This window comes from Montipora foliosa, chromosome 9 (genome assembly GCF_036669935.1).
Source record: "Montipora foliosa isolate CH-2021 chromosome 9, ASM3666993v2, whole genome shotgun sequence".
In the NCBI taxonomy this organism is placed as follows: Eukaryota; Metazoa; Cnidaria; class Anthozoa; order Scleractinia; family Acroporidae; genus Montipora; species Montipora foliosa.
The window spans coordinates 17,911,018-17,928,858 of record NC_090877.1 but is presented as its reverse complement, the minus strand read 5'-3'; the positions used below and the strand labels follow the sequence as shown (position 1 = coordinate 17,928,858).

At 41.5% G+C, this 17,841-nt stretch overlaps 1 protein-coding gene across 1 annotated transcript in view; it reads left to right on the top strand.

The window, feature by feature from the left end:
- The window catches only part of LOC137969754 (unconventional myosin-X-like), a 39,736-nt gene that overhangs the window by 19,352 nt on the left and 2,543 nt on the right, over positions 1-17,841 (top strand). Inside the window, exons 10-26 of the mRNA XM_068816108.1 lie at positions 76-202; positions 992-1,110; positions 1,510-1,741; positions 2,413-2,516; positions 4,961-5,058; positions 5,159-5,237; positions 5,634-5,680; positions 7,601-7,657; positions 8,109-8,166; positions 8,640-8,720; positions 9,533-9,657; positions 10,754-10,805; positions 10,912-10,977; positions 11,075-11,174; positions 12,357-12,555; positions 14,605-14,775; positions 17,084-17,174. Coding sequence (XP_068672209.1) covers positions 76-202; positions 992-1,110; positions 1,510-1,741; positions 2,413-2,516; positions 4,961-5,058; positions 5,159-5,237; positions 5,634-5,680; positions 7,601-7,657; positions 8,109-8,166; positions 8,640-8,720; positions 9,533-9,657; positions 10,754-10,805; positions 10,912-10,977; positions 11,075-11,174; positions 12,357-12,555; positions 14,605-14,775; positions 17,084-17,174 — 1,806 coding nt within the window. The remainder of the gene's footprint in view (positions 1-75; positions 203-991; positions 1,111-1,509; positions 1,742-2,412; positions 2,517-4,960; positions 5,059-5,158; positions 5,238-5,633; positions 5,681-7,600; positions 7,658-8,108; positions 8,167-8,639; positions 8,721-9,532; positions 9,658-10,753; positions 10,806-10,911; positions 10,978-11,074; positions 11,175-12,356; positions 12,556-14,604; positions 14,776-17,083; positions 17,175-17,841) is intronic.

The following is a 17,841-nucleotide window of genomic DNA, read 5'->3' as shown; positions in this document are numbered from 1 at the left end:
TGAATTCCTTGAAAAGTGGCACAAGTCTCAAGTAGCCAAGCAACTTTAAAAATAATATAGATATTATTTTTTTAGGCTTCACTGGTCACACTAGGAATCCCATTTTTAGATGTTTTGAGAGTATTAGTGGCAATCTTGTTACTTGGGAATGTGGAGTTTGTCGATGGTGAGGGTGCAGACCTTGAGGTCAAAGGAAACAACGGTAGGTGTGCCATCAGAATTGAGAAACATGTAGACAGCAGGAAAAAGTAAAATTGCCCAAGCCACAGTTTTGGCTTGAAAAAATATAACAAGATCCTGTTGTAGATGCAATGATGTAATACCTCTCTGAAAGACCATTGAAATTGGATTCAAGATAATGTGACATTATGGCTAGGTTCAAAATGAATCATTCATCTTAAATAAAGTACTTAAGGTGTTGAATTAATGTAATGGGACACTTTTGCCATTTTTCTCTCTTTCAGGGCAAGGCGTCATCAACCATCAACCCCTCCCACTCTCTCCCTCCCACTCTGTCCCTCCCCTCCCCTTCCCCCCAAACAATAATGTTGTTTTTAGGATGTGTTAGACTGCCTTTTTATGTCAACATTGCATGAGGGGAGTTTGGAAATTCTTCAAAATACAAAGGTGGCAGAAATCTTCGATTCAATGGACAGAAAAAAAAACCTTGATTGAAACGAATGTTGGCAATGCCCCAATTAGATTCACCACAAATAACATTATCGCTTTCATGACTGAGAAGCAATAACGTGTCATCCCTATCAAACTTTCATTTCAATAACGAGAGAGCTTGTATATGATCAACTCACAACAATACTGATATCACTTAGATTACTGAACTCTAAAAATGACGTCCACTCAGTTTGTCAAAATGTCAGGAGCTTTAAATTGGTCATTCTGGGCCACTCTCACTGGATGGTCTCTCTTCATTGAGTAACAAAGATGTCATGTCTTGCCTCGTGTGACTTGTCTTTCATTTGTGTTATTTCAGAAATCAAAGCTGTCGCAGCATTGCTTGGTGTATCTGGTGTATCACTGTATAGAGGGCTGACTACAAAGACAAAGAATGTCAGAGGGCAGATTCTCAGATCACTGTGTGATTCGGCTACTGTGAGCACTACTTGTAAAATAGACAAACTCTGTAAGACCTGAACAGCGGTACTGTAACCTTTAATATCCTTATCTTGTGTGAGCAGCCATCGTCCAACCCTGGATAACCTGTGTAGCTGGCAGTTCTGTTGTTACGGAACGTAATTCTGTGTTTCTTCGCGGAACTCTAAGCGAGACCTTGGCGGCTTAAAATATTGGCGCTCTGCCCAGAACACCCTAAGCCAGACCAAAATCCAAAATTTACACCCCTAAGCGAGACGACGAGCCCCGAGGCCAGATCAGACAAAATCACTCCAATCCAGTATTTCTGAATCTCTGCATTACTTTGTTTGGTTGATGACTTCTTGATGCCTTAGAAGCTACGTGGTAATCACTCCTCATTTTGTCTTGTGTCACCAGGCCAACAATAACAGAGATGCCCTTGCCAAGGCACTGTACTGCAGGACAGTTGCTGCCATTGTGCGCCGAGTGAACAGCTACAAGAGACCTGCGAGCTTGCCGCTGCCGGCAGCTGCATCATCGCCCCGGGGCTCTCAAGAATCTCTTCGAGCATCATCTCCTGGATCTACTTGGTCCCTGGGTAGAAGCACCCAAAGTTTAGGGGGTGGCTTGCTAATGATGCCTCCCACAGGTTTGTGGATGATATGAGATGTGGTTTTAGAGGTTATCCGTGGCTTCATCTGTACATGAAGTCGCCCGAAACGTGCGAAAAAGTTGGGGAAGACTAAACGACTTACTTATTAAAAAACACCAAGGTTTGGGGCAGTGTGAAGCTACTTTAGCCAAACTTTCAGCAATAAAAAACAACTTTGTTTCAACCATTGGAATAATCAAGTTCAAGGAAGCCATTGTTTGTCACCTACAGGTAAATATGGACAGAGTGGGGAATGGATTGAAATGATAAAAAAGGCGGCAATTTTAACCAATAGCTTGTCCTTCTAAAATTCGTACGGTCTAACCGAAATGCCTCTTTCCATTCGACCATGAGTGGCACGAAATTTGCGGTGCCATGGGTAGGAAATGCCTAAACTGGAATTCCTGGATTTCAAATTTGAATTTTGTTGAACGGATAGGAAGCCTAGTTTCTGTGGTGCGGGGCTCAATGCACTAATCAATTGTTCGTTGCCAACACGAATTTTACTGCGAAGAAAGAGCTTGGAAAATTGGGTTTAATCTGTTGCTGTCATTATGGTGTTCATTCACCCCCACGGGGACTGAATTTGCTTTCTGTCACATACAATCCTTGTTTACTGCAGGTATTGTGTATACTTTTTTCGTTCTGTGTTCTTTTATTTCTGTTAGTGAATACCCAATCTTCGCCGGTGTTGGACGGTAGTTTCCAGTTCACCAGCGGAGCCTCTGGTCTGATTGGAGTCTTAGATATGTTTGGTTTCGAAAATAGCGAGGTAAGATCTGCTACTACTTGTTCTCATTCTACAAGTAAAGCTGGCAACCGTCGTTTTGTAACAGTCGTTTTTATAACATCTAAAGTGATCGTCTTCCAGTCGTCTTGATGTCCCAATTAGGGAGTTTAAGAAACGACGACGGTTACAGCCACGACAACGTCACAAAACAATAATTAATATAATCAGGAACCCATGACCCGGAGCCTACAACTCTACTGTGTTCGTGTAACGGCGTTTTCACAGACCGATTTATTTTTAGATTGAATTTCCCGCGAATGAGACTCCCACAGTAAATTAAGCTGACGTCATAGGGTCACCGAACCGGAACTGCCTTTGTTTTTTGACCTAATTCGCGGGAAGGGCTAGTCTAAAAATAAACCTACTTGTGAAAACGCCGTTTCACAGACGCTGTATGGAAGTTGCACGCTCCCGATGGGCTCCTGATATAATTGGTTAAAAGAGGAAAAGTAATCGTGCTGCGCCTGCTGCACGCATTTGAGCACATTCTTGCGTTATTCTGCACATCACCAAATTTGAGGTTTTGATAACAACGTGAGCATGCAACACGGAATCTTTCATTCTCTATTTCTACTCTGAAACCCCTCTTACAGTCCTACCAATTTATTTTTAGGATACGTTTCTACTATTGTACAACGTAAAGGAGGTGAAAAAATCGCGGGAGACTTTGATATTGCGCAGTTATATTTTTCGTCGACGTCGTTGTCGTGGATCTATAGTACTAGGGAGCTTAGGCATGCGCATTTTTGAGACGCGACCGGCAACCAGAAGAGAATATTTTGCGTTTCTGGACAGTGGTGTCTACCAGGTTTTTATACCAATCATGTGGTTGTGTGAAGACAAGTTAAAAGGACAGACAGCTCACTTCCGGTTGCCATTGCGTCTCAAAAACGCGCGTGCTTTCCTTAAGAGCCCACAGGCGGACTTTTCGCGCGTTCCTAAGGAAGTGAAATGTTACTTCCGGTAACTGACGCCATCATATCATGAGCTGACAAGAAAACCCACTCACAAGCAAAAGTCACCGCGCTAACTGTTGTTTCCATCAAAGGTGTTTCCTCACCCTTCCTCGCGCTCGTTCTCAGATCAACTGCGCATGCGTAAACGAACTGACTACCGGTTTGAGAAAAGCTACATTTCCGGCGGTCTTTAAATTGAATTATGATTTTTTTACATGGCACGTTTCACCCCTAAATACAGAATATAGCTAAGCATTGATTTTTTCAAATCATCTTTTTTTGGAAAAGTTATGGGTATTTCAGTATAAGAAGAAAACCATGCTTGGCTGGATGCAAAAACGAATGCAAATTATCAAACCTTCGATTAAATACCCAAATTGCGTAGCACGGAGACAAATTTAGAGTTTTCTTTTGTTGGCCACGTGACCATGGGCGTGGCATGATGACGTCATATTTAGGGTCATTGGTTTACAAAAGTTGGAAACTGACAAAAATAATGCTAAATTCTCTCAAATTACCTAACCATTACATCCTTAGCAACGCACCCCAAAAAATACGTCAGTAGGGTCTTAAGCGCGTCCAAAATAATCGCGCTGCAGTTACACGGTGCATTTCTTGGCTGCACTTTGCCAAACAACATCGCGAAATAAACAACTCAAGAGTTTGACGAGGCGATACTTCAGGGGATCCTTCACTTTCTGGCTTTATCTCGGTTGAACACCGTTTGGCCTGTTCCAGTAACATGATTCTTAGGGCACACTTCAATATAATCGAGACGGAACAATCGCGAAATTTTATCGATGGCGACGTTTTTTGTCACCATTTTCAACTGGGTTGTCTTCTGTTTGTTGGGATTCGGTTCGTTTGATTCTCTGGCTCTGATTAGCCCCCCCTCCCTTGAGGTACAAACGGGAGCTTAAACAACGGCAACTGCAAGGAGAACGTCATCTCAAAATATAAATTCACGTTATTGTAATCACTTCGTGACTATTTCGACCCTTTTAATGTGACAAGGGTGTGGTAGTTCCTCAAAAATAACACTGGTCGGAACGACGCTTAATTTAGGGGAGAAAATTGAAATTTATCTTCAAGTGCTGACGTTCTTCAGAAAACCTCAAATTTGGGCTATTTCGCGTTGTTGTTTTGCAGACGACAGCAAAGAAATGAACAGAAGTGAAAAACGCACGTGCAGGGCATGCAAAGCTATTGTTTTTGCCCACTAAATATGCAAATTTGTGACGTTCTCGTTGCCGTCGCGCTCCCAAATGGGAAATCGCTCAGCAACGAGAGTGCGCGCTTGTCACTCAGCCAAATTTCCGGTTGTTCGCTTTGTCTTCTGCTCACGAGATCACGCGAATCACATGTGCAACCGGAAAGCACCGTTCCATTGCGCACACGGAATTCTCGACATCTCAAGCTGGAATTTTTGCGGAATGAAAAGCACTTATTTTCTTGTTTGTCTTCTTCAAGGTAAATCACTTGGAGCAGATCTGTGTCAATCTATGCTCGGAAACTCTGCAGCATTTTTATAACACTCACATATTTAAGAGCATAGATGATTTGGCCAGGTTAGAAGTAAAAATTGCTATTTCTCTGTGTTTTTTCGTCCTGTGACTTGGTCTCTTTAGCTTCATTGTGACTCTTTTTTGTTTTCTTTTTTGTCTTCAGGGAAGAAGGCGTTCTTTCAGAACATCTGAGTGTGGATTATTTTGATAATGCTCCTTGTATTGAGCTTCTGACTTGCCAGGTATGTTGAACAGTCACTAAACATCCTTCTTCTTCTTCTTCTTCTTCTTCTTCTTCTTCTTCTTCTTCTATAAATCACGTGACCAGGTTATCCAAGGTATTCATCAGTAGCACCATCAGTGGACCTTCCTTTTTCGCCGGAGGGGGGGAGGGAGGGTTACAAAAAAACCGAAACGCCCCATTGCGTGCGAAATCGAGCAACTAGTTTCCCCAAGTTCTTTGAACTCTACGGCCAACTTGTGGTGTGTGAGGCCACCTCTGCAGAAAGAGTTTTAGTCATCCTTAGGTGAATCACACTTTGCCAGCTTCTGGAACGTGTTTATGTAAATGTTAAGCAACAAGACAAAGTTTAAGAAATACTCGGCCCCTCTGACTGTCGATTTAATTTTGTGTGCAGCGTGCTGGAGTTTTGACCTTGTTGGACAAAGAAAGCTTGTTTGCTCGGTATGTATGTTTAAAGCATTCAATCGTGTAACGCTTGCTCGGAGTTAGTCTATGCGTGCACGGTAGGTTTTATCGAAGCACGTACAGCGCATAGTCTACAGAATTTTGTGACAAGGAGTGGTCTCATTCATTTACAAACTTTTAACTCTTCTTGAGAATACGCCCTCTTTTTTTAATGGTGAGACAATTTTTATGTCTGAGACGACGTTTTCGTTCGCGGAAACGATATGTGCCGCTTGAGTGAAAACGGCATATGTCTCGAGAATTTACCAACCTTTCCATGGAGACAATGTCCCACTATTGTCCGCGGTCAAACAACTACCTCTCAGCTGTCAAGACATGTCTTGGCATTTATTTGAAATCTAGTGTTCAAAATGTTCTTTCGACGGACGGTTAATTTACTTTTAGATCAAAGGACTAAATTTCTGAGTTATTTGTGGTTAATTATATTGAATCCCTTTAGGACGCGAAAGCACCAGAGCAGTAGTGGCTCAGTTGGCTAGTGGGAGGCTTTCGGAGCGAGAGGTCCCCGGTTCGATCCTCGGTGACTTAAACGTCTGTTTCGACTTTCCTCTGATCCGTGTAGCTATAGCTTTAAATACCCGTAAAACGGAGCACTGACAGAGAGAGGTGGGTAAAGGGCGCACCGTCGGCTTCCATTGATACCAGCCTCGTAGCTGAAGGAACTACCGACGTTAAATAAAGTTACTTTACCTTTTTTTAGCTTTAAGTGCAATCAACGCCTTAACGCAGCCATAAACACAAGCACAAGGATCAAAATGTTTCCTTTTCTTTTACTTGCGCTTCTGTTCGCACAAGGAAATTTACGACTTCTTGTCGTTTCTGGCCAATGAAAGCGTTCGTTCCAGATTCCCCGCGCCTGAGCATTTTGTGCGTACTGATGATTGTGTCGATGTTCTTTTTCACTTAGCGTAAGGCACTTATGTTTGCAATTGTACTTGCGTCGCTTGTGAAAACTAGGCTTTACAAAAACGTGGTGAAGTTGAGTAGGTTAGTTTATGGAGGATCTGTGATTCTGCATCTGTGGGTGGGGTGTGAAACTCAAAAATTTGGGTTTATGTAGCTTCTTTATAAAGCCTGTAAACTAACCACCGTTAGAAAGATTTGAGAGACGGCGTTTCTACGGTTAGTCCTTTGTCAAAGCGAAGGATTAGTGGGTCGAAACGTAAGTTCCCAAATATTTCTTAACGGTGGTAGGTTACCTTTATCAACTTGTTCGACAAAACCAAATCTTCGTGATGCAGCGTTTTCGTAGGCCGGACGTTTTTTCCCTGTTGTTTACCATTTTGCGTCTGGTTCTTTGATGCTATAAATTTTGGAGATTGTTGGCTTCTTCTTTTCCATTTCTTTTTTGGGTATCTCTGGAAGCCAGGGGCTGAAGAAACACAAAGCAATCACGCTCAATAAATCCTTCAAACTAACAAGAAGTCACCGGCATCGTCTTATTTTGCGTCCTACACTGAATTTTAGTCACGCGATGAGTTCAGTTTTTCTTTTTTTTCTCCAATCTCAAGAATGTAAACAGCACAGCATTTCTGACAATTTTATCTATAGAAATGTCTAGGAGACCCATGTCTCCTTGATGGTTCGCTCTCAAGGCAATTGCAAATGGTAAAACCCCAATTTGATTCGCCGGAAGTGGTTAGAACGGGACGTGAACCCGAAGGCTCATGCACATCTGTCATCCAAACCACTGGGCTACCGCCTCCGGGACTTTTATCGTCGTTTCCTAGCCTCAGCACCCTCTTCTCCTCCCTCAGGAATTGAGAGACTATTCATCGGTGCAACTTAAACCCAGACGCGCCCCGTCGGCAGACTTGGCCTCGTGCTATTTTGTTAACCAAGCGGCGGGATTATGGAAGTACCATAACAACTGTTTTTCATTGCTTTTTTTTACAGCGGAAGCTATCAGAATTTCTTGCAGCGATTGAAAGCACAGAACAAAGACAACGAGTGGTGAGTAGTGCTGAGTTGTCTTACTGGGTGAGCCTGGCGTTGCTCGAATTGGTTGGTACAGCGGTAAGAGCGTCATACTTTGAAGGAGAACTTTGAAAGGCAATACACCTTATTCCAAAATGGCCGCCATTTTAGTATTCGTCTGTGTGCTTGCAAATTAGCCCTTTTTACCTCGTTCTTTAACATAAAATCCAAAAGAATATTTAACGTTAAACGGATAACAGGGGCAAATTTGCAGCCAAAACAAAAGAATACTGAAATGGCGGCCGTTTTGTAATAAGATCCATACCCTCCTGAGTATTGTCACAGAATAAACGATGGGGAAACAAAATGTACAGGCGAGTAAGGTCATTTAGATGGAGCATTTGTGCTCCGCTTTGTATATGGAGATTTAAATAAATTTACTGCCTCTTCTTTGACTGAAGTCAGTGCTTGTTGTTTGTTGCTACAGCTTTTTTGATCCTGATCCTGCCAGTTCCTGCTTTGGAGTGTCACACTACGGTGCAAATGTAAGTCGGCAAAAAAAAAACAAAACAATTAAATTACTACGAAAACCACCGATCTATGGAATGGGCCCGAATTACTGAGTCACTGTCCTGCCTACGAAATTCCTTTCCCACGGGCTCAACATGTGCACGTGAAATGATCAATTTTGAGGTCATGTAGAGGACGCGAGCACCTGGCGATGAATTTTCAATTTTCTCTCTAAATATCCACACCGTTTTCACCAATTTTATTCTTGGAATGTGAGTGAAAGATCAAACTTTCTAGCCTATGGGCTAGCCCCGGCAAGTAATAAATGAAATTGTCTTGCTTACTGTTTTGGGGGCGCTGTTTATCAAAACGGACTTTTTGACGTCTTATTAGTCGCCTAACGAATTCTTCCGCGTCTGTGATCGTTCTTTGCCTACAAAAGCAGTAAGAGACGGTTTCGTCTTTCTTTGGGGACGTACCTAAGCGCTTATTGTTATCTGTTTTTCAGGTTGTTTATGACGCCAGAAGTCTTCTTCATGTTAACCGTGACAGTATTCAAGATGACGTAATCTGTGTCTTCTCACGGCAGGTGTGTATTATCTATTTTTTAATAGTTTATTTTATTCTTTACATTCTGTTTGTTTGTTTTTTATTTCCACTCTTTGAGGCTAATATTCTGGTGTGGATCACCGAAATTCCAAGGTGTCTAAAAGACTACTTTGACGATGCAGCGGCCATTTTGGTTTCTTTTGTTCCAATAGCTATTATGGGGATGCCCAGTGGGCAAATACATATTAATTCCCCCCTTCCCCCTTTATGTATTTGCCCCCTGGGCATCCCATAATAGCTATTTGAAACAATAGAAATCAAAATGGCCGCCGTATCTGCAAAAAGGTCTATTGAACGGTCATTGATGAATGAAGTAAATGTATCTATTTGAAATGCGGGTTGCAGACGAATGAGAGAAGTAATCGTCTCACGTAGATGGACAATTTAAGCAAATTGCCTCTTATGTACACCTGAGGTGCCCCGGCATCATGAACGGGTATTTCCCACTTCGATCAACACGTCTCTTCTCATTCTTGCCCAGAACGAAAATTCATCAATATCTTTCCAAATGAATTTTACCTCATTGTTTTGCTTACCTGAATGAAATCCCAAAGGAAACAGAGAATTTTCAGGTATACCGATGCTTGGGGAAAAGGACAACTTGTCAGAGGTTGACCAGAATTTTCAACATTGACGTTTGGAGGGTTTTCTGCAATTTGATTCTGAAACAAAGGGTGTAGAGTTTTTTCCCGCATGGATCACCAGTTTCTTGCGTCAAGCCGTTTGATTATTGAGAGAGAAAAATACTCCGAACACGTTGTAGCGTAGTTGATCCTCTGTCTTTCCTTTTAGAACTGTAATTTCGGCTTTGCAACGCATCTGTTTACGAACGATTTAAAACCACAGCAAGGACAGAACACGGCTCCTAAGGGTGTCCTACACAGAATCTCGCCCATCCCCGTTCAGGAGTCACAAAGGTGAGACATCAAAGTATGAAAGGGGTGGCAAAGGGCTTTCTAGATGGGGAAAGTTAGATCCAATTCGTGCTTTATTAGATCTCTCAGATAGTACACGCGCTATAATTGGCTAATTTAGCTGGACGGCCCGCTTAATTTCAAATTTTGACGCAACATGATTTCTTGCAAGTTTTTCATATTGTTAACGTGAAATAAACTTGTGAAATTGTTTGAATCTTGTAAGCAACTATTTCAAAAAGCCAATAGGATTTATTCGTTTTTCAGGTTTTTACGCATGCCAATCATTTGTGGCAGTTGAACGTTCTGCTCATCTAGTTTTCACTTGACTTCATCTAGATTCCTTTCTCGTGCGCCTTATTACCTCGAGATATAATTAATATCGCACTAACATCGTTTTCGCGGTCCGTACAGTAAGTTACAGATCCTCGTGTTCCCCGTTAATTTATGACCCTCGCGCTTCGCGCTTAGGCCATAAATCAACGGAAAAAACTCGGTCCGTAACTTATAGTACTGACGTGGACCTTGGTTAGTATAAAGAGATATGTACATGTATTCGAATAATCAGGTATACAGTTCTCTCATGCACCGCTGCACCAACACTGCTTCCATAGTTGTAGTATAAAGAGCACACTGATACTTGTATATCTAGTAATCTCTCACATCCTTTTATTTTTATACTGGTTCAAATGTTACAAAACAAAAATTTAATTGACACATCATCAAATTTGTTGTAAACTTAACATTTTCACCGCTGCACCAGCCCTGCTCCCAAAGAAGCTTATGTATAAGGATTTACCGAATGGGCTATTGACCCGTGGCCCTTGAGGGCGAAGGGTCTAATTGTTTTAATATCACCCAACTAGTTGGACAGAAAAGGCAATAATAAAGTTAGCAAATTCAAGTTAAAGAAATATTTATTTGGGAATAAAACGAAAGAAAGCGTCACGCTTTTCTCTACTCGAGGACTATTAATAATAGTCCTCTAGTAGCGTAGCCAATCAAAATGCAGGATTTGCATTAGTCTACTAGTTGGGTGATACTAATTAAGCTTATACTTTCAAGTAATTTATTATTATACATTTGCTTACTTTATTAGCCCTTCAGGGTCAACTGATGTACCTCTTAGCACCTTTTCTCAGGGATTTCAGGTTAGTTATGAAGCGCCATTTGCATTAGAAAGTTGACTTTGTGTTTTTTACGTTCTTGTTACCTTGAAAGTTTTTCGCTTTTTGTAAGCTTGTTTCGTTCGTTTAGGAAAAAATCGACGTTCTTCTTAAGACCTTGGTCCAGTCTCAGCCAACATTTGTGAGATGCATCAAGGTAACTGTAATGTCTGTTCTTCGATCGATTTTGCATCCATCTTTTCTTTGAAATGGATTTACCATCAATCATTTCGTATGCGCCACTTTGTTTCCAGATTAACTCACGTGAAGAACCTTATAATTTTGACCGTGGAATTGTCAGTCAGCAGATTCGAGTCTTGCAGATATTTGAGACACTGCAACTTCTCCAGTCAGGTACATTGACCCCAATTTCACAACTAAAAGGTTATGTGAATCGAGGAATATTATCTGTTGGGACAGCGGAATTGTCATAAAAGGAGTCGATTCTATTACCCTCGCATCAGTTGTTCGGATACTTTTCCACTGATATACTGTGGTCTTGTCTTACAGCTTGGACTAGAATGTCGGATAGGGTTATGTCTTAACTGACAGGAAAGGGGATATCAATTGAAGCAATGATCCTCGCAGTTATGAACGCAATTTTAGCAATTGCGTAGACCTGAAAAATTCAGGATTTCAAAGGGGTTTGAACACAATTGCTAAAATTGCGTTCATAACTGCGAGGATCGTAGCTTCACTTGATTTGATATCCGCAGTTCTTCTCGTGCGCGCCGCGCCCATGTCTCGTCCCATTCCCCTTTAGCCAAAACGTCTCGCCTCATAACCCATACTGAATTACGAGAGAAAAACAGACTGCCAGCAGTCTATTCATTTCATCATAGTTAATTCAAATGGGATATATTAGTTTAGTATCTTTCCCTCCGAAACACGTTCCTAGTTTAATTCTTATATTCGATAAGTACCCGGGTCTCGTCTGGGCTTAAGTGCAAGGTATAGCAAGGGACCAATAAACAGTTCGGCTCTCTTGTTATTCAAGATTTTACTTAATGCTACGAGGGGTTTTCGACTACCCTCATTTGCGCTTGGGCAACATAGATCATGTTTCCCTCCTTTCATCAGTCTGGATAGGAAACCGAAACTACGTTTCCTGTTGCGGTAAAATCAAACGATTTCTAACTTGTAAATTAGTTTAAAGATGAAAGTCAAAAAAAAAAAAATTCCTGCAAGGTGAGAGAATCGAACCCATGGCGTACCCTTTGCGTTACTTCCTATACCCACCAGACTAAGGAGGCTGTTATAATTTCCAAAATTTAAAGGTATCTCAACACAATCACCGAAAGGCTAACCGTTTCAAAAACACTCTTAGACCTAAATACTCGAGATCAGTAGCCATAACATTGTTATGGTATCTTTCATCTCAGTTGTGTCCGATACTTCCGTGTACTCAGTCTCTTAATGGTTGGGAATTTCCGTAAGGGAAATATCGCGGTTTCGGTGGATGTTGGCTTATTATACCCTTACAAAACACTGTCAAATCAGTGGGAGCAAAATAGTTTGTTATTTGTTGTGTTTCAGGCGTCGCTCATCGTTCTCGGTTCCATGCTTTCGCCCGAAAGTACAGCTTTTTGTCGCCTCGAAAGGTTCTGTGTCAGGAAGATACTGGGTACGAGGATTGCAAAGTCATCCTAGAAACTCTGATGAAGCAAATCAGCAAATCCCAGATTGACGTCATGTTTTACCCATGGGTACTGGGCAAGAGATACGTATTCTATAGGTGATATAACATTTCTTGACGCTAGTTATTATTTCCCTTGTTGACCCAGAGAAAAGTCTTAATCTTGTACACTTTGCTTGACCTTATAAAGTTCACTTCGCCTTCTAGGCCGTATTTTGTAGCATAGAAATGACCCTAGAAAACGATTTTCGCTGCCATAGGTTGGGGCACTACGTCGCCAAAAAACATGTTCCTTTGATGTCACATAATTGTGTTTTCCCTCAAAATATTCGCTTGTTTTCGCTTTCGCTCGAACATATTTACCTTAATTACATGGCCAGTGAATAGTTTTATCCTCTGGGATGAATTTTCCGTCGAAGAATCGGTTATTTGGGTGGTTTTTGGCAAACAGAGGTTAACTATTCGTAATGCGATCGCTTCCGTTGCCGTTAGCAACGGGTCGCAAATTTGACACTTTTATCGCATTATCACATTACGCATTAATCGCTAATCCGATTATTCCTAAAAACCTAAAAATATTCGTGCCTCATCAGTTTTCGGTCGAGTTTATGTCCAAGAAAGCAGATAAATTGCAGAAAATTTTAGTTTTGCATCCAAAAATTCGTAATCAACCAAATTTTGCCTGGAAAACATATTTTACTGTTATTTTTCTTTAATTTTTTCGTTCAACTTTCGCTTTTATAAAATGTTTCAGTTGTCTGTAAATAAGTTATATGCTGTTGGAAAGCTCATTTTCTTAGCTTTAAAATGATGTATTTTTCCCCCTAACTTTAAATATTTTTTGAGAAAAAAAACTTTTTTTGGCGATGGCTGATTTACCGCGGTTTTCTCGCGGTTGGGAAAGTGGGAAAAAGAGTTAATAGGCCGGTAGCCAGGTTTTTAACTTCAGAAAAGGATCTGTTTCGTCGTACGAACGTGTGAGGACCTGTGAGCCAAAGGGCCTCTGCTGGTATGACTTCTGGGTGACCCCTTAATAACTTCTTACTAACCGAGCGCGAGGGCCGTACTGGGGAATATTGGCCCGAGGTCGTGGCAGTACGGACCTCGCTGCGCTCGGTCCGTACAAAAACGACCGAGGGCCAATATTCCCCAGTACGGCTCGAGCTACAGTCTCAGACATAAATAGTTGGGACACTTCATGTCAACATCTTCTGTTCCCTCCTCGTGCGTTCCCTGCCCCTCTCAATGTTGTTTATCGCAGTTCAGTCACCAAATCTTTCACACCAACATTGAGAGGGAAGGACGAGGCAGAAGTGTCCCAACAATTATGTCTGGGACTGTAGCTCGGTTAGTAAGTAGTTTATTATATGGTTTTTTATTACCTTTTGCTTTGCTTTTGCAAGGCCGTAATCGGCCCGTGGACATAACGGGAGAATAATTCCCTACAATTAAGTCGCAATTAGCCAATCAGAGCGCGCGTTATATCGGCTACAAACACAAGCCATATAAAAAAAATTGCCTGAAACGCTTCACGTACCACAGGCAACCCAGTGTACCCTCACGGAGGGTCTAGTTTTGCTAGTTATGGGGACTGAAATGCGCAGTATTGTCACGCAATGTTATCAAGAGCCGTAAAACCAGAAATTGTGGCCACAAAATCCTTATATTTGTCCTCAACAGTGTTTATTGAAATAATCTTTTATTCGCCATAAAGTCACGCTTTCAGAGTTTGTTATCTTCATATAGCAGAATACATATGACAAAGAATTTTTAGTCTCAGATTTTAACGACATTTCAGTGAATTGAGCCTGTGACAGACAAGTCATGCAAGTTCTCTTCGTTTTAGATCACGGGTTCTTCGTTTTAGATCACAGGGTCTTCGTTTTAGATCACGGGGTCTTCGTTTTAGATCAGTGGGTCGTCGTTTTAGATCACAGGGTCTTCGTTTTAGATCAGTGGGTCTTCGTTTTAGATCATAGGGTCTTCGTTTTAGATCACAGGGTCTTCGTTTTAGATCATAGGGTCATAGGTCTTAGGTCTTCGTTCTTGAACATGTATGTTAAAAAAGTTCGGCCTCCGCCTTTTTCTCGGTTGTTGAAACTCGCGTCTTGCCTAACCTTATATTTATCTCCTTGTCGTTTATCGCAGTGAAATTGTTAAGCAAGAGCTAGAAAATCTTTGCGAAGGACGTCAAGTGAAGGCTGTTATTACGATCCAGTGCTGGATAAGGCGGTGGATTTGCCAGAAGAGATGGCCGAACCTCAAAAGATCTCTTGAAATGCAGATGAAGGGTCGACACGGCGGCAAACTAAACCACAAGTGAGTTGCTTCGCTGGATAAGAAATCTTTGGTTCGCATTACACGTCAAAGCCGTTATGTAGGTGCCAAAAACAGGCGATCTTTCATTACTCTAAGTCTACTCTAATTTTTTCCTTCAACTAACAGTTGGAGTTGCGTTTCATTAGAGCAACCTCGTTCCCAGGGTCACTCTTGCGGTTCCTCATCGCCAAAGAGGCCCTGGGAACGATGTTGTCATTAGAGTGGTTTGGTGGTAATTGACGTTTATGCCAATGGGAAACGTGAGGCTGAAACTTGCATCTTGCCAAAAATCAAAGAAATTTATTTGATTTTAGCTCATTCATTGCCAGTTATCAACTAGACTGCACACAGTCGTTCTTTCTTCTTCATATTCAACTCGTGGGTGGAAATAAGAACATTGTGCAAATTTTGGGTAAAACCGAGGTGTGATTGGGGAGAGGGAGGATCTAGGGTCCAGGCTACCAGCTTGCTTGGCGTGGGTTTAATACATTCGTGTCTGCGTAGTCTAGGGGAAGAAAGAGACTACTAGCAGTCTAGTTATCAACAGATATTGAGCAACTTCCTCAGGGCGAGAGAGAGAGAGAGAGAGACTCGTTAGATAATTTTCATGCTTCTATGAGAAGCAGCAGCCTGTCATTTGTCGTTTCCCTTTAACGTAAATGCGATGTTCTCTCGAGTGTAATTGTTGTCTTTGACCCTCGAGATTTTGGTCACGTAATTGGAGCATTAACAAATAGCTACTTTTAGAGGAAACGAAAAGAGAGAAAAAAAATTTCAACAAACAGAAGATTATGAGAAATTGAACTGAAAGGAACAAACCAGTTAAGCTATTTACAAAGTGGGTGAATTTAGGGTAGACTGCTCGCTGTCCCTCTTGTAGCTTGCGTTAGGAAGCGTTTCCGTAGGGAGCAAGATTAAGCTGCGCGAAGAATGGAGCACGCGTCATGCGTTCTGATTCAATCGTGTTTTGTCACGCAATCGAGAGAAACGGCCGAGGTATACGGTAAAGACTTGTTTCCATATCTCAAAGTGCCCTTGGACGTGAGGTGCCTGGGAATGAAATTAAATCACTGGAATCGGAACAGTTAAGCCGAAATATTGTTTTAGGCCTAATTAGGCCTAAGGTTAGCATTTCTAAAGGGTTTGGGCTTTTTCAACAGTTACATTATAACCTCACCCTGCATTTTACACTGACCGATTCCAGCGATTTAATTTCATTCTCAGGCACCTCACGTCCAAGGGCACTTGGTGATATGGAAACAAGTCTTTACTGAGGGATCCTTGGTGAAGGGTTTCTTTCTATTGCGTGACAAAACACGATTGGCTGTCGTCCAGTTTGGGACCATCGAACAAAAATTCAGCTCGTGGTCACAGTGGGGCTTTAAGCTGCAGCTTTCCCTGGTGAATCCAATTTCCTAATTTCTGGGCTATTAAAGATGCTTCCTTTTCGAATCAATGTAACTATGCAACGTGACATATGAGGCAAATTAGAGATAAGAAGAATTTAAAAATGTCGACTATAAACGTGTGAGGAGTTTAAGGACGGTGCATACTATTGTTATTGCGCACACGTTCTGCGCATCTCGAGGTATACCCGGGTTTCCTATCGATGATGCTTACTAATAGAGGGATATTTTTGCGCAGTTTAAAACTAACCGCGGAAAGTAGATCTTAGTAAGTACTCTTGGTATCCAAAAAGAAAACTGGGGGTAGCCATGCATTTTTGTGAGATAATTAAGCTTCAATTTGAGAAAGAACGCCGTACATTGCTTTGTATTTTAGAGGCTTTTTATAGATATTATTCATGAATTATTTTTGGAAAATGGGTGATCACTCCCAATTTTCTTTTTGGATTTCAATGACACTTGTTAAGACCTACATTTCCTGCATAATCATAAGCCGGGGCAAAAATATCTTTAAATTAGTAGGCACCGTCCTTAAGTCTGGGCCCTTGTCACATATGGGGATTTTCATAAAGAGGGAGATAATAGGATAACATTTTAAGAAGTGTTTTACCAGTTTTTAGTGGGACAGCGTGGTCCAGTGGTTAGGGCGTTGGGTTTGCATGTGGTTGACCTGGGTTCATATCTACCACGTTTTTTAAATAGCCATCTTTTTGCCTCCTGCCATTTGGGGTTCTTAATCATGTTTCTGTTAAGTTTGAATTGTTTCTTTCAGATTCAAGTTAAGAGTAGGGTGCCTGTGAACTAGCTTGTTATCTAAGTGCACTTCCACTATAAACAGAGCATTTACTGATTTTCTTACTGATATTAGCCGTCGGGACAATCCCTTTTTGTTGTATCTGTAGTCACGTTCGAAGGTCATTATCTCCGTCGGATGAACTTCGCGTGGACACGAAAACAGCCGAGCAGACTTGTTGCCTGTACGGACTGGACATGGTAAGTTGAACTTCCCTTTATATTGCAAGGGGTGTTGTTAGCTTTGATCAGATCAGAAAATTGAGATGAAAAGCAGTTTGATTATGTTAACGTTACTTGAATAACTGGGACTTGGACTGGTAATCTGAGTTTATTTGACGTTTAAACGATTCGATGAGACAGTCTCATAGAGGCCGACTGTCAAATTTACCGATTAAGACTAAACGTTTTGTATTATACTCGTGGCCACTGATACAGTCATCTTAAAACTAAAAACTCGAGTGACTAAACCCCTTGAAAAGAGGAAACATTCCTGCGAAAAAGCATTTGTCCGAATGTTCCTGGCAAATCAAGAGACAATCGTCGATGTCTTTGAGAACATTCGTAAACAATTTTCTCTCTCGGAAAGTTTTGAGTTGGTGTGAAAACAAGGAATCATTTCGGTGAACGATGTTTCCGTTTTCATGTTTCCACAAAGAGAATGATATTGTCGTCTCTTGTACGGGGTCCTCTGAGACTTGTCCTTAATAAATGCATGGTATTTTGGCTAATCCTAACGACTCAAACAAGGTATTTGATGCTGATAGTTTAAAGAATGACTCAGCAAGTCCACCGATGCAAATTACGTCCTGATGGCCATCCCAAGAGAGGACGAGGTTAGAGAGCGAATCCCATTGCCCCGTGATAA